The sequence below is a fragment of the Heptranchias perlo genome, chromosome 27, assembly GCF_035084215.1.
Source record: "Heptranchias perlo isolate sHepPer1 chromosome 27, sHepPer1.hap1, whole genome shotgun sequence".
NCBI lineage: Eukaryota > Metazoa > Chordata > Chondrichthyes > Hexanchiformes > Hexanchidae > Heptranchias > Heptranchias perlo.
Window position 1 is genome coordinate 34,818,387 of NC_090351.1, and position 12,069 is coordinate 34,830,455.

Sequence of the window (12,069 nt, forward strand, 5' to 3'; positions counted from 1 at the left end):
GATGGCTCCTTTCCCATTCCATTTATAAATCCAGAATCAAAGGCGTGAGACTAGTCACAGAGTAGCTGTTGTGCTGAAGGAAGATTGCTGGAATTTAATCTTTTGGTCCCATAATAGCTCTGCAGTGATTCAGCCCCATGATCTCATGCACACAGAGGGAAAATTTCCTCAGTGTGCATGCGTGTTCAGAGCTCAGAGCCCAGAGAGAAAACCTCCTCCCATATTCTCTTGCATCATTAACATCCACAGGATCTTTCTCTCTTTTTCAGACGCTTTGCCGAGGCTTATTCATATTACAGAAACTGCAGCAGGTTCACAATGCGAGCATTCCGTCTTTCGGTAATGACATTAAATCAAACTTTTACGTCTGTCCTCTGGTGGACGTAAAAGATTCCGTGGCACTAATTCGAAGAGGAGTGGGTGGGGGGGGGGGTCTCCCCAGTGTCCTGGCCAATACTTATCTTTCAACCAGCATCAATAAAACAGATTATCTGGTCATTATCACATTGCTGTTTGTGGGATCTTGCTGTGCGCAAATTGGCTGCTGCGTTTCCTACATTACAACAGTGACTACACTTCAAAAGTACTTAACTGGCTGTAAAGCACTTTGGAGCATGCTGAGGTCATGAAAGGCGTTATATAAATACAAGTCTTTCTTCAAAATAGTGCCATGGGATCTTTTACGTCCACCTGAGAGCACAGATGCGGCCTCGGTTTAATGTCTCATCTCAAAGATGGCACCTTCGACAGTGCAGCGCTCCCTCAGTACTGGCACTGGAGTGCCAGCCTAGATTTTGTACTCAAGTCTCTGGAGTGGGACTTGAACCCTCAACCTTCTGACTCAAAGGCAAGAGTGCTACCCACTAAGCCATGACAGGGTCAGTTCTCCTATTTCTCTGCTCAGCTAAGCTACAAAGCAACATCTCCGTGTCAAAGAAAATGAATCCTGGTCAACGAAACTTCCGAATTATTCTGAAATCCAACATAACAATTTGAATTGTTGCTTGTGTCCATGTGAAGATAAAGCCAGGTAATGGTCTGATGTACATTCCTAGGTCTCCCTGAGCCTCTCAGCGCACAAACTAGCTCAGATAAATGCTCATCCAAAACTCTGCTGCCCGTATCCTAACTCACACCAAGCCCCGTTCACCCATCACTCCCCCTGTGCTCGCTGACCCACATTGGCTCCCGGTCCGCCAACGCCTCGATTTTAAAATTCTCCTCCTTGTTTTCAAATCCCTCCATCACCTCGCCCCTCCCTATCCCTGTAACCTCCTCCAGCCCTACAACCCTCCGAGATCTCTGCGCTCCTCCAATCCTTGCCTCTTGCGCATTCCCGATTTTAATCACTCCACCATTGGCGGCCGTACCTTCAGCTGCCTAGGCCATAAGCTCTGGAATTCCCTCCTTAATCTTCTCCGCCTCTCTACCCCTCTCTCCTCCTTTAAGACACTCCGTAAAACCTACCTCTTTGACCAAACTTTTGGTCACTTGTCCTAATATCTCCTTGTGTGGCTCGGTGTCAAATATTATTTGATTACGCTCCTGTGAAGCGCCTTGGGATGTTTTACTATGTTAAAGGTGCTATATAAATGCAAGCTGTTGTTATTGTTATATATTCGGTTTCATTATTGGCTTCTGGCTGAGAACGTTGCCTTAGGGTCTAAGAGGAAGAGCTTCTTGGTTCTGCCTTGAAGCATGTCTGTCACTAGTGATTTATTGAGACCAGCGCAGTTAGCACGCTCAGTAAGCTACGATCAGTGAGTTTAACATATCCCCATCCCCATTTCCCATTTATAGCTAGCCAATGTGACAAACAGATAGGCTGCAACGAATAGGACGTTTCATTACATTTTGTATTACATGAAGTCTTTATAATTTTACAACTCTCTCCCTCAGAACTAGCACGTGCCTCTTGAATTTTGCTGGCTTTTTCTTTATATTCGTTCATGGGATGTGGGCGTCGCTGGCGAAGCCAGCATTTATTGCCCATCCCTAATTGCCCTGGAGAAGGTGGTGGTGAGCCGCTGCTAAAGCCATTCTGGCTGAATTCACAACAGTTCTCTCAGAGACAAAGGGGGCAATTTTAACCCAACCCGCTCGTCGGGAAACTGACGGGATCGGGAACAACAACCGCACCCTGCCCCCCTGCCACCACCCCCGATTTTATTCTCCATTGACGTCAATGGAGAGCAATATTGGGCGGGGTGTAAAACCGACATTCCACCCGATCCCGTGGGATTCCCACTCGGCAAGTTCGGTTAAAATTATCCCCAAAGTGTTTCTTTGGATGATGTTGGTAACCAAATGTTTTAATTGTAACCTTGTTTATTGGCGTGCTTTGTTCCGTAGAGGCTTCATTGAGTCCAAAGTGTTTTACATCTAGGTAGCAAATAAATTTGTATCTAGCACCTACCAGTTGGGCTGCAGCCTGCTTTGGGTTTTTGATTGGGTGCTTTTGGAAATATTTCCTATTAGCTGCAGACATAATTATCAATCAATCAGGAAGGTCACCTTGGAGACAACTGTGGAAAGCATGGCTGATCTGACATCTCCTGTTAAAAACTATCGCCCAAAGTCAAAATTACCTGCTATGGGCTTTGCTCCTTCAGCTGGGTTCCTCACAACAAACAACTTGCATTTTTATAGCGCCTTTAATGTAGTAAAACAACCCAAGGCACATCACAGGAGCGTTACCAAACAAAATTTGACATTGAGCCTCGTAAGGAGATATTAGGACAGGCGACCAAAAGCTTGGTCAAAAAGAGGTAGGTTTTAAGGAGCGTCTTAAAGAAGGGAGGCAGAGAGGCGGAGAGGTTCAGGGAGGGAATTCCAGAGCTTAGGGCTGAGTTGAAGGCACGGTCACCAATGGTGGAGTGAAAGAAATCGGGGATGCTTAAGAAGCCAGAATAAAACAATATTGCTATCTTTTTTACTTTAATTTTCAATTTGAGTAGCAACATTTCTGGGCAGCTGTAAATTTGAAAATAAATGTGAGTAAGCAATAGAGATAAAAATGTTGTCCCTCTTTATTAGACATCACAAAGTCCACCTCAGCAAATGAATCCAGCAAGTAACTGATCTGTACCGACCAGGAAGGTTCTAAATTTGATTCCCCGGGGCAGGCGACAATTAGTCTCAGTCTCACAGAATCTGTGAAAAAAAAATCAGCCAGGATCAGGCTCAGCCATCACTCTGAGTTGAATAGACTGCAGACACTTGCTGTGAAGATTGGTATTTGGACAACGTAGTGGAGGGCAATCAGCACCCATTGAACCAGATCCCTTCTGGAAATGAGGAGAGAGAAGGGCAACCAGAACCCATGGAATTAATGCCCTTCTGAAGAGGAGGGCAACCAGACCCTTTTAGTAGAGGAGAGAGAGAGAGAGAGAGAGAGGAAAACTGACAATAAGAAAAAAGGTCAGACTTACTTGTCTTCCAGTTTGAAGATGCAGTTCTCGATGGGCACCACCCCTGTCACTGGGTCCTGGAAGGTGGTAGTTCTTTCATTGTGACTGTAAAACAATAGAAGAGATTGAACACCAAGGCACCATTTATTCTAAAGATTTAGCCTGTGCCAATGGTTTACACTCGGGGTTAGATGTTCACAGCGTGGCCAGCAATTCCAAAAGCTTGGTAGCTCTGTTGCAAATATTCATGAGGATGTGAATTACTTTGTTTGTCATCTGCAGGTCTGAACCACTTTCCACCAGTCGTTACGGGGACAGAAAAGTGACCTGTTCCGATTCTTCTGGCATCGTCAATGAGCAGCCACGACAAGCTGTGTGAGAATGACAGTGGATGGCATTCTCTTCAATTTTCCCTGAGAGCAGATGCCTGGCCTTCACTCAACACAGTCCCTTATAAGTAACAGGAAGAAAGGAGCTCCACAAAGTAATCTAACCTGCACCCCTGCACTGCTCCCTACAGTACAACACAAAAAACAGCAGTCCCTCTCTGCTGGCAGAAGTGCGGTGGAGGAGAGCTCCCGTCTGTCCATGAAGCCAGCCATATACCCACCTCAAATTGCACGACAGGGTCATTATGATGTTTGGGACAGGTGGGCTGCACCTATGAAGAACATCAAAGACCCTGTTCCGATCTGCTGGCATAACTTGGAGCAGCACCCAGTCCTTCTAATATGGGGACCCCAAGCTCTTCCTGGTGGTTGTTTTTACTTCAGCTCCTAAATGAACCAACGGCCTTGATCCCCTCTGGGATGGATTTAGGGTTGCCAACCCTCCAGGATTGTCCTGGAGTCTCCAGGAATTAAAGATGAATCTCCTGGACGCTGCTTCGAGCAATCCGGGAGAAAAATCATAGGCAAGTTAAAAAACGTTTCATTTATTAGTTATCAAAATGTTGGAGATGGGTAAAAGGCTGTTTGACCGGGCGGGGCGATTGGAGGCGGGAGGTCATGTGATGAAACCTCCAGGAATACGCCCAACCAGAGTTGGCAACCCTAGATGGATTACCTTTGTCTGTTGGAGCCTTTAACTAGGTCCTGAAGGGAACTCATGCCAAGCCCTGCTGGTGAGAGTGTCGCTAGACCTAATGGGTGCTTAAGTGCAGGGATTCCCAGGGAAGCCTGGCACCTGCCCCAAACACACCCCCTTCATGAAGGTTCACACTCACCTCCTCAGCTAGAATTTGGGGCCGCACTTAAATGGGCAGAAACTCAGTGGAACCAGATTCTGCCTCAAATTCCTGCCCCCACCGCCCCCCCCAACCCAACCACCACGCCCTCCATGCAGAAATCTCCTTTTCTACCCTCCAACATCATTCACTTGTGTTGGACCTCCAGTTCCCACTCACTGCGCTGGCTGTGAGTTGTGACAGCAAGTGTGATAAATGATTAACCCAGCTCAATAAACAGAGGCCTACTCTGCATGGCCCAGGACTAGGTGTGATGGTACCAGCTGATATTCAGGACAATCATTTTCAAACCATTAATAAATAAACAAACTACATGTCACAAATGTTGCCTGAGGACAGAAGAACACAATCTCGTACAGCAATGGAGAAAAACCACTTGGCCCAAGAAATCTGCCTCTTCTTCAGTGATCAACCCCACCTACCCACATTCTCATCCTCACCCTCAATCTTTACTCTCTAGGAACAGATAAAATTGAGTTCTAAGCCCACTTATACCATCTGCTTCAATAGCCTTTCACCAACAACAATTTGCATTTATATAGCGCCTTTAACATAATAAAACGTCCCAAGGCGCTTTGCAGGAGCTATTATCAAACAAAATTTGACACCGAGCCACATAAAGGGATATTAGGACAGGTGATCAAAAGCTTCGTCAAAGAGGTAGGTTTTAAGACGCCTCTAAAAGGAGAAGAGAGAGAGATAGAGAGGTGGAGAGGTTTAGGGAGGGAATTCCAGAGCGTAGGGCCTACGCAGCTGAAGGCACGGCCGGCAATGGTGGAGCGAAGGAAATTGGAGATTGGTAAGAGGTCAAAATTGGAGGAGCACAGAGATCTCGGACAGTTGTAGGGTTGGAAGAGTTACAGAGATGGGGGTGGTGGGGGGGGGCCATGGAGGGATTTGAACACAAGGATGAGAATTTGAAAATTGAGGCGTTGCCGTTCAGGGAGCCAATGTAGGTCAGCGAGCACAGGGGTGACAGGTAATTTATTCCACAATCGTATTAACCTTTGGGTATAACACTTCTACCTGGCATCCGAATGTCACGCCTAACCTCCACATTTTTAAATCTAAAGCAAAATACTGCAGATGCTAGAAATCTGAAATAAAAACAGAAAATGCTGGAAATACTCAGCAAGTCAAGCAACATCTGTGGAGAAAGAAAGAGAGTTAGCGTTTCAGGTCGATGACTTTTCATCAGAGCTGGAAGAAGTTGACGATTTAGCAGTTTTAAGAACGTACAGTGAGGAAAGGGGGTGGGTGGCGGGGGGGAGGAAGGGGAGGGGAGGAAAGAACAAAAGGGAAGGTCTCCGATAGGGTGGAGGGCAGGAGTAATTAAATAACAAAAGGGATGGTGCAAGGCAAGGAGGGTGTTAATGGGACAAGTAAAGAAACAAAGGATGGGTCTAGAGGAGCTGAAAATGGCAACAAGAGAACCATTATTAGCACCTGCTGTCCGAAAAAAATGGGAGCAGTGGTTATGATCTGAAGTTATTGAAATCAATGTTGAGTCCGGAAGGTTGTAAAGTGCCTAATTGAAAGATGAGGTGCTGTTCCTCGAGCTTATGTTGAGCTTCATTGGAACATTGTAAGAGGCTGAGGGCAGAGAGGTCAGAGTGGGACAGAGAATTAAAATGGCAAGTGACCGGCAGGTCAGGGTCACGCCTGCGGACTGAGCGGAGATGTTCAGCAAAGCGATCGCCCAGTCTGCGTTTGGTCTCCCCAATGCAGAGGAGACCGCATTAAGCAGCGGTTTCCTGGAATTTGAATAATTCCACTGGCTAAACTTTGTCAATCCCCTTCGCAATCTTCATCTATGGAAAACATCAATGAATCCTACTTCATTCCAAAGAAACAGAGTCCAAATTCCTTAGTCATTGCACATAACTTAAATTCCTGGTACTCGGGAGTCATTGTTGTGGCATACCTCTGTACCTCATCTAAGGGGAATAATATACTTCCTATCAATAGGTGACTAGAACTGCACACAGCACTCCAGTTATGCAACAAAACCAAATGACTTATCAGTTTTTGCTTAAGTGGGCCAGACTCTCACTCTTGCCCCAGTTGCTTTGGCGGGGGGTGGGGGGCGTGGAGTGGGGGGCTAGAGCAGAAATAGTCTCATCGACCATCAAACAGTTGGAAACCCAGAGATTAGAACCAGAGGGGAGACGAGGAGAATTTTTTTTCAATGCAGCGAGTTGTTATGATCTGGAATGCGCTGCCTGAAAGGGTGGTGGTAGCAGATTCAATAGTAACCTTCCAAAGGAAATTGGGATACATACTTGAAAAGGAGAAAAATTAGCTGGGCTATAGGGAAAGAGCGGGGGTGAGGTGTGGACGAGTTGGATAGCTCTTTCAAAGAGCCGGCATGGGGCACGATGGGCCGAATGGCTTCCTTCTGTGCTGAAAGATTCCATGATTACGTTCTCCTCATTCCAGGCGGGCCACGCACCTTGCTTTAGCAGTCCCAGCCCCACCCCCCGGCCCCACCACATACTAATGATATACAATGAGATGAGAACACAAACACTGTTCTTAATGAATATCAGAAGTCACTGCTCATCATTTCAGGTGCTGACGAGGAACAAGATCTGAGTGACAGTGGCCACCACCTCACGAACAAGGCGTGACAGCTGTATCCAACACACAAGCGGACTCCAACTGCTGAGTAACCTTTTAAACATCGGCTTTGTTTTGTTTCATCTGAGCTTCAAATAAAAATTCTTTTTGCTGCACTCCAAAAATAGCATTACATCGATGGTTCTGGCGAGAATCGCAGTGGGTGCTGAATGGGCGATGTGCACACATGAAAAGAAATCCTGCCTTGCAAACCAATAATTGCTGATGCGAAGGTAACTTATCTTGAACGGAGAAGAATTGCAGGAATATTTTTCTACCACATCAAAAAAAAAAATTTGCATTCCTAAAATTCTAATTCAGGGCATCCAGCAACTGAAAGGATCTGCGCAGTTGTTACAGACAGGAAACATCTCCTCAAATCAAATCCAGATGAGTAAACAGCTGGATTGAGCGGTACAGAGCGGTACGCTGTGGTCCCTTTGCCAGCACAATCCTTACCATTGGCCACCTGCCCCACTCTACTACAAGCTTCATGCTCGTTCAATCATTCCGTAAACACGTCTTCGCTACCCACTTGTTTCTGTAACGCTGCTCGCAATCAATGTCAACTTCCAACGTGTGAGGCATCAAAGGTACTTTCATGAATAAAACAATTGTCCTCAGGTTACGCAGTCTTGGCTGGGTTGATTATCTTGTTACTATATGTCTCAGATATCATTCGCCTGCTCGGGGTGGAGTGAACAGCAGATGATTTGTGGTATTTTGGACATTTGCGTAGTGGCATGCGTGGAGTCAAAGTCCTGCCCCCTTCCTCTCGCACTACAGCCTGTCCTTTAACTATACACCACCCTCGCTAAACCCGCAACAGAACGATTTAACATGGGAGCGGCTCTTGATGAGATACAACTCCATGGGCTGTAGCAAGCCTCCGTAGTAGACCTACCCCTAAATGGTTCTCTTCACTCATTGCCTAGTCTTACATGCTAGGCGGCTCTGGTGGTGGGGTCATCACAGCTCAACACAATCCTGATCTAAAAGTGTGCAATTTCTAGCAGGCGTTTTTGGACGATGGCTAGGATAACCCTTGTTGATTCTTCCCTTTCCTTAGCTCATGGGCACCAAGACCAATTGTACCCTCCCGACTGCTGCCCCAGCTGAGATCATCTGCACTGACCAGGAATCGAACCTGGGGTCTTTTGGTCTTTATAGCTTTGAAACAGACCAGGCTAATGGGGGAGGTGAAAAATGAAGGGTAACAACTCACTGAATAAAAAAAATTCTCCTTATCTCACCTCTGGTTCTTTTGCCAATGACCTTAATGCAACATAATAAATGAGCACATGTCTGGCGTGAGTGAGACCCCTGGGTCCATTCCAATTCCGTACACATTGCTCTGCGTATTTGAGATGAGGACTCAATCTTTTCTACTGAACAGCTGCACCAAGCTCGATGGATTCAAGTTAGCGTTGATTCTTGACAAAAAGAGTTGCAAAGCAGGAGGCAACACACTCAGACTCAAAGGGTTCGTATGATCAACTTTTCAAAGGTGTCCGCTATTCAAAAGAGCTTCTCTTCTCTCTCCCTCTCGTTCTGTTCTTCCAAACCTCTTCATTGTTTTACAAAAAGATTGGGTCAGCACATTAGCTACAACCAAAATATCACAAGCAATCACGTGGAATGGCACCCATTAATCTTTGATAAAAGTCTTCAAACTCCACTCATTCCAGCCTAAAGATCAAGAACATCTTTTGTGATATAACAGCCCCGCCTTCCCAGCTCCCATATCTCTCTTTAGTCATACATGTAGGCCGTGTCAACCTGAAGCTAACAGGCCTCGGTGTATCAAAGACCATAAAATTCTAAAACTAAGGTGTCAGCCCTGGCTCAGTGGGTCGCACTCTCACCTCTGAGTCAAAAGGTTGTGGGTTCAAGTCTCACTCCAGAGACTGAGGCACACAATCCAGGTTGACACTCTCAGTGCAATGCTGAGGGAGTGCTGCACTGTCGGAGGTGCAGTCTTTCAGATGAAACGTTAAAACGAGGCCCCGTCTGCCCTCTCACGAGGATGTAAATGATCCACGGCACTATTCGAAGAAGAGCACAGGAGATCTCCCCAGTGTCCTGGCCAATAATTATCTCTCAACCAAGATCACTAAAACTGATTATCCGGTCATTATCACAGTGCTGTTTGTGGGACCTTGCTGTGCGCAAATTGGCTGAATTTCCTATGTTATAACAGTGACTACTCTTATCAAGTACTTCACTAGCTGTAGAGCGCTTTGGGACATCCTGAGGTCGTGAAAGGCGCTATATAAATGCAAATATTTCTTTCTTTAAATGTACTCACAGTACTTTTATTCATCAGCACGTCTATGTTTTCAGTGACAATACAGAAGAAGGAACACCACACTACACAAGTCTATTTGTCTCAGCTGTCCTGGCCAACGTTTAACCTTCAACCTACATCACTCACAAAACAGATTATCTGGTCATTATCTCATTGCTGTTTGTGGGACTTTGCTGTGCGCAAATTGGCTGCTCTTCTTCAAAATAGTGCCATGGGCTCTTTTTACGTCCACTTGAGGGGGCAGACAGGGCCTCAGTTTAATGCCTCATCCGAAAGACGGCACCTCTGACACTGTAGCATTCCGTCAGCACTGCACTGGAGTGTCAGCCTGGATTACGTGCTCAAGTCTCTGGAGTGTTTTTTTTATCCGTTCATGGGATGTGGGCGTCACTGGCAAGGCCAGCATTTATTGCCCATCCCTAACTGCCCTTGAGAAGGTGGTGGTGAGTGTGACTCGAACCCATGACTTTCTGATGTGAGAGTGCCAGCACTGAGCCAAGGCTGACACCCATCGTGTACAAAGATTTCAGCTAAGATAGTCAGAAGTAATCTGTTACAGACAATACTTTATTTGAAGTTAATTTGGCAGTGTTGGTATCAGATCAACAGCAACACCTGGCAATGTTTGGGATTCTATGATCAAGGTAAAAATGTCTAACTCCCTGCAGTGGGCTTCCTGATAATCCCAAGAGCCAGTAAAGGGAACATCGCATTTCCACTTGCACCAAGAAACGCAGTATAATTCAGCTGCCATAGTGATTCTCATCTCACCACGAGAGCAAGGACGAGAGCAATGGAGGGAAAGATAGAAGCTGCCATAGAGGAAGCAGAAGGGAGCAGAGGTGCTGGTGGGGAAGAGGGAGACATTGGGGTGCTACAGAAGCATAAAAGGACAATGTTGGAGATGTGGAGAGGATGGGGAAATTTCAGAGCCATGGAGAGAGGGTGAGCAAGATTTCAGCGATGCGGAGAAAGATAGCGACGATAGCATCAGCAATGGCCCAATTTAAACCCAGCCTCTGGATTGCCTCTCCCCCACCAATCGCATCTGCCACCATGTAACTCACAGGCCCTAAACTAGCCAGTTCTACAATGACATGTATGAACTTGTGTTCGAATTAACAACATTGTTGTCCTTGGATTTCAGTGATGCTAATGGGTGCGGCTGATTTGAAATTTTCATTTCACATGTGTCCACATGATATGCGATAATCACGCGGCAGTACAACTAATAGAATATGTCCTTCCAAACTTGGGTTCTGTCTGGAGACATCATTTTGACCTCTGGTCCATCACCGATAGTGGTAGTGAGGGAGGGGAAGGGAGTCCGAGATGATGAATTAAGTGTAGCACGAAGGAAGCACTTCACACACTATGGAGCTTAAGTCTGATTCTTCCTCTAGAATAGTGATACCAATATGCGACAACAATAAGGATCGTAGAAGTCTACAGTCATGTTTGAACAATGTTAGATTTATGAAGCCTTGCTTTGTAATCCATGCCAAGATGAGAATTACTTTGAGTTGACACCCATGTTGTAAATACCTGTACCATCAGGTCATAGATTTAGTTTCTCACCACTCACACCAAAACAATTTCCTTCACTTATTTAAAATATCAAATGCGACAAGTTTTATCAAGACTAGGAATAACGTCTTCACCTGAACAGTGTGAACTTTGGTGCCAGTAAGTGAGAAAGTGAAAGGTATTTTGGAAGTGGGCCCATGATGCTAACTTTAGGCAATTCCTGTCCTGTCAAACACACTGAAACTCATTGGAAAACATTGGCTAACTGCTCACCAACCTGCCAGTCATGGACCATCGATCCCAACTAGATGCCCAATCCAGTTAGTGTGGTACAACAACAACAGCAACTTGCATTTATATAGCGCCTTTAACGTAGTAAAATGTCCCAAGGTGCTTCACAGGAGCATTATCAGACAAAATTTGTCAGAGGCTAGCAATGGAGGAAACACAGACATCTCGGAGGGTTGTAGGGCTGGTGGAGGTTACAGAGATAAGCATTGCACAAAGGTGAGTTTGTACTTCAGCATATGGGTTTTATAAGGACTTGGTCATTAGGCCCAGTACAAGGCTGTACTACAGTTCACTATATAGTTCCAATAAAAGTTTTGTTAAATCAATCATAAGTAACTCTTTTTGCCAAGTCTAGCTCAAGCCATCTAAATCCTATTTGAAAATCACAAGCTTTCGGAGGCTTTCTCCTTCGTCAGGTGAGTGTGGGATTCCATGGAAGGTACCGCATATATAGTCAGAGAACAATGCCTGGTGTCACACTCACACGATGAAGGAGAAAGCCTCCGAAAGCTTGCGATTTTCAAATGAAACTGTTGGACTATAACCTGGTGTTGTAAGATTCCCTACATTTGTCCACCCCAGTCCATCACCGGTATCTCCACATCACGTCTAAATCCTGCCCACCCAAGTAACTAGCCCAGTCTCACTTCCTTTAACACTGGATTGTT

At 45.7% G+C, this 12,069-nt stretch overlaps 1 protein-coding gene across 11 annotated transcripts in view; it reads right to left on the reverse strand.

Annotated features, from left to right (window-relative positions):
• Positions 1-12,069, reverse strand: part of plekha6 (pleckstrin homology domain containing, family A member 6) — a 259,562-nt gene that overhangs the window by 79,377 nt on the left and 168,116 nt on the right. For all 11 annotated transcript variants that reach the window (XM_068007640.1, XM_068007641.1, XM_068007638.1 and 8 more), the window contains one exon: positions 3,432-3,515. In XM_068007640.1, coding sequence (XP_067863741.1) covers positions 3,432-3,515 — 84 coding nt within the window. The remainder of the gene's footprint in view (positions 1-3,431; positions 3,516-12,069) is intronic.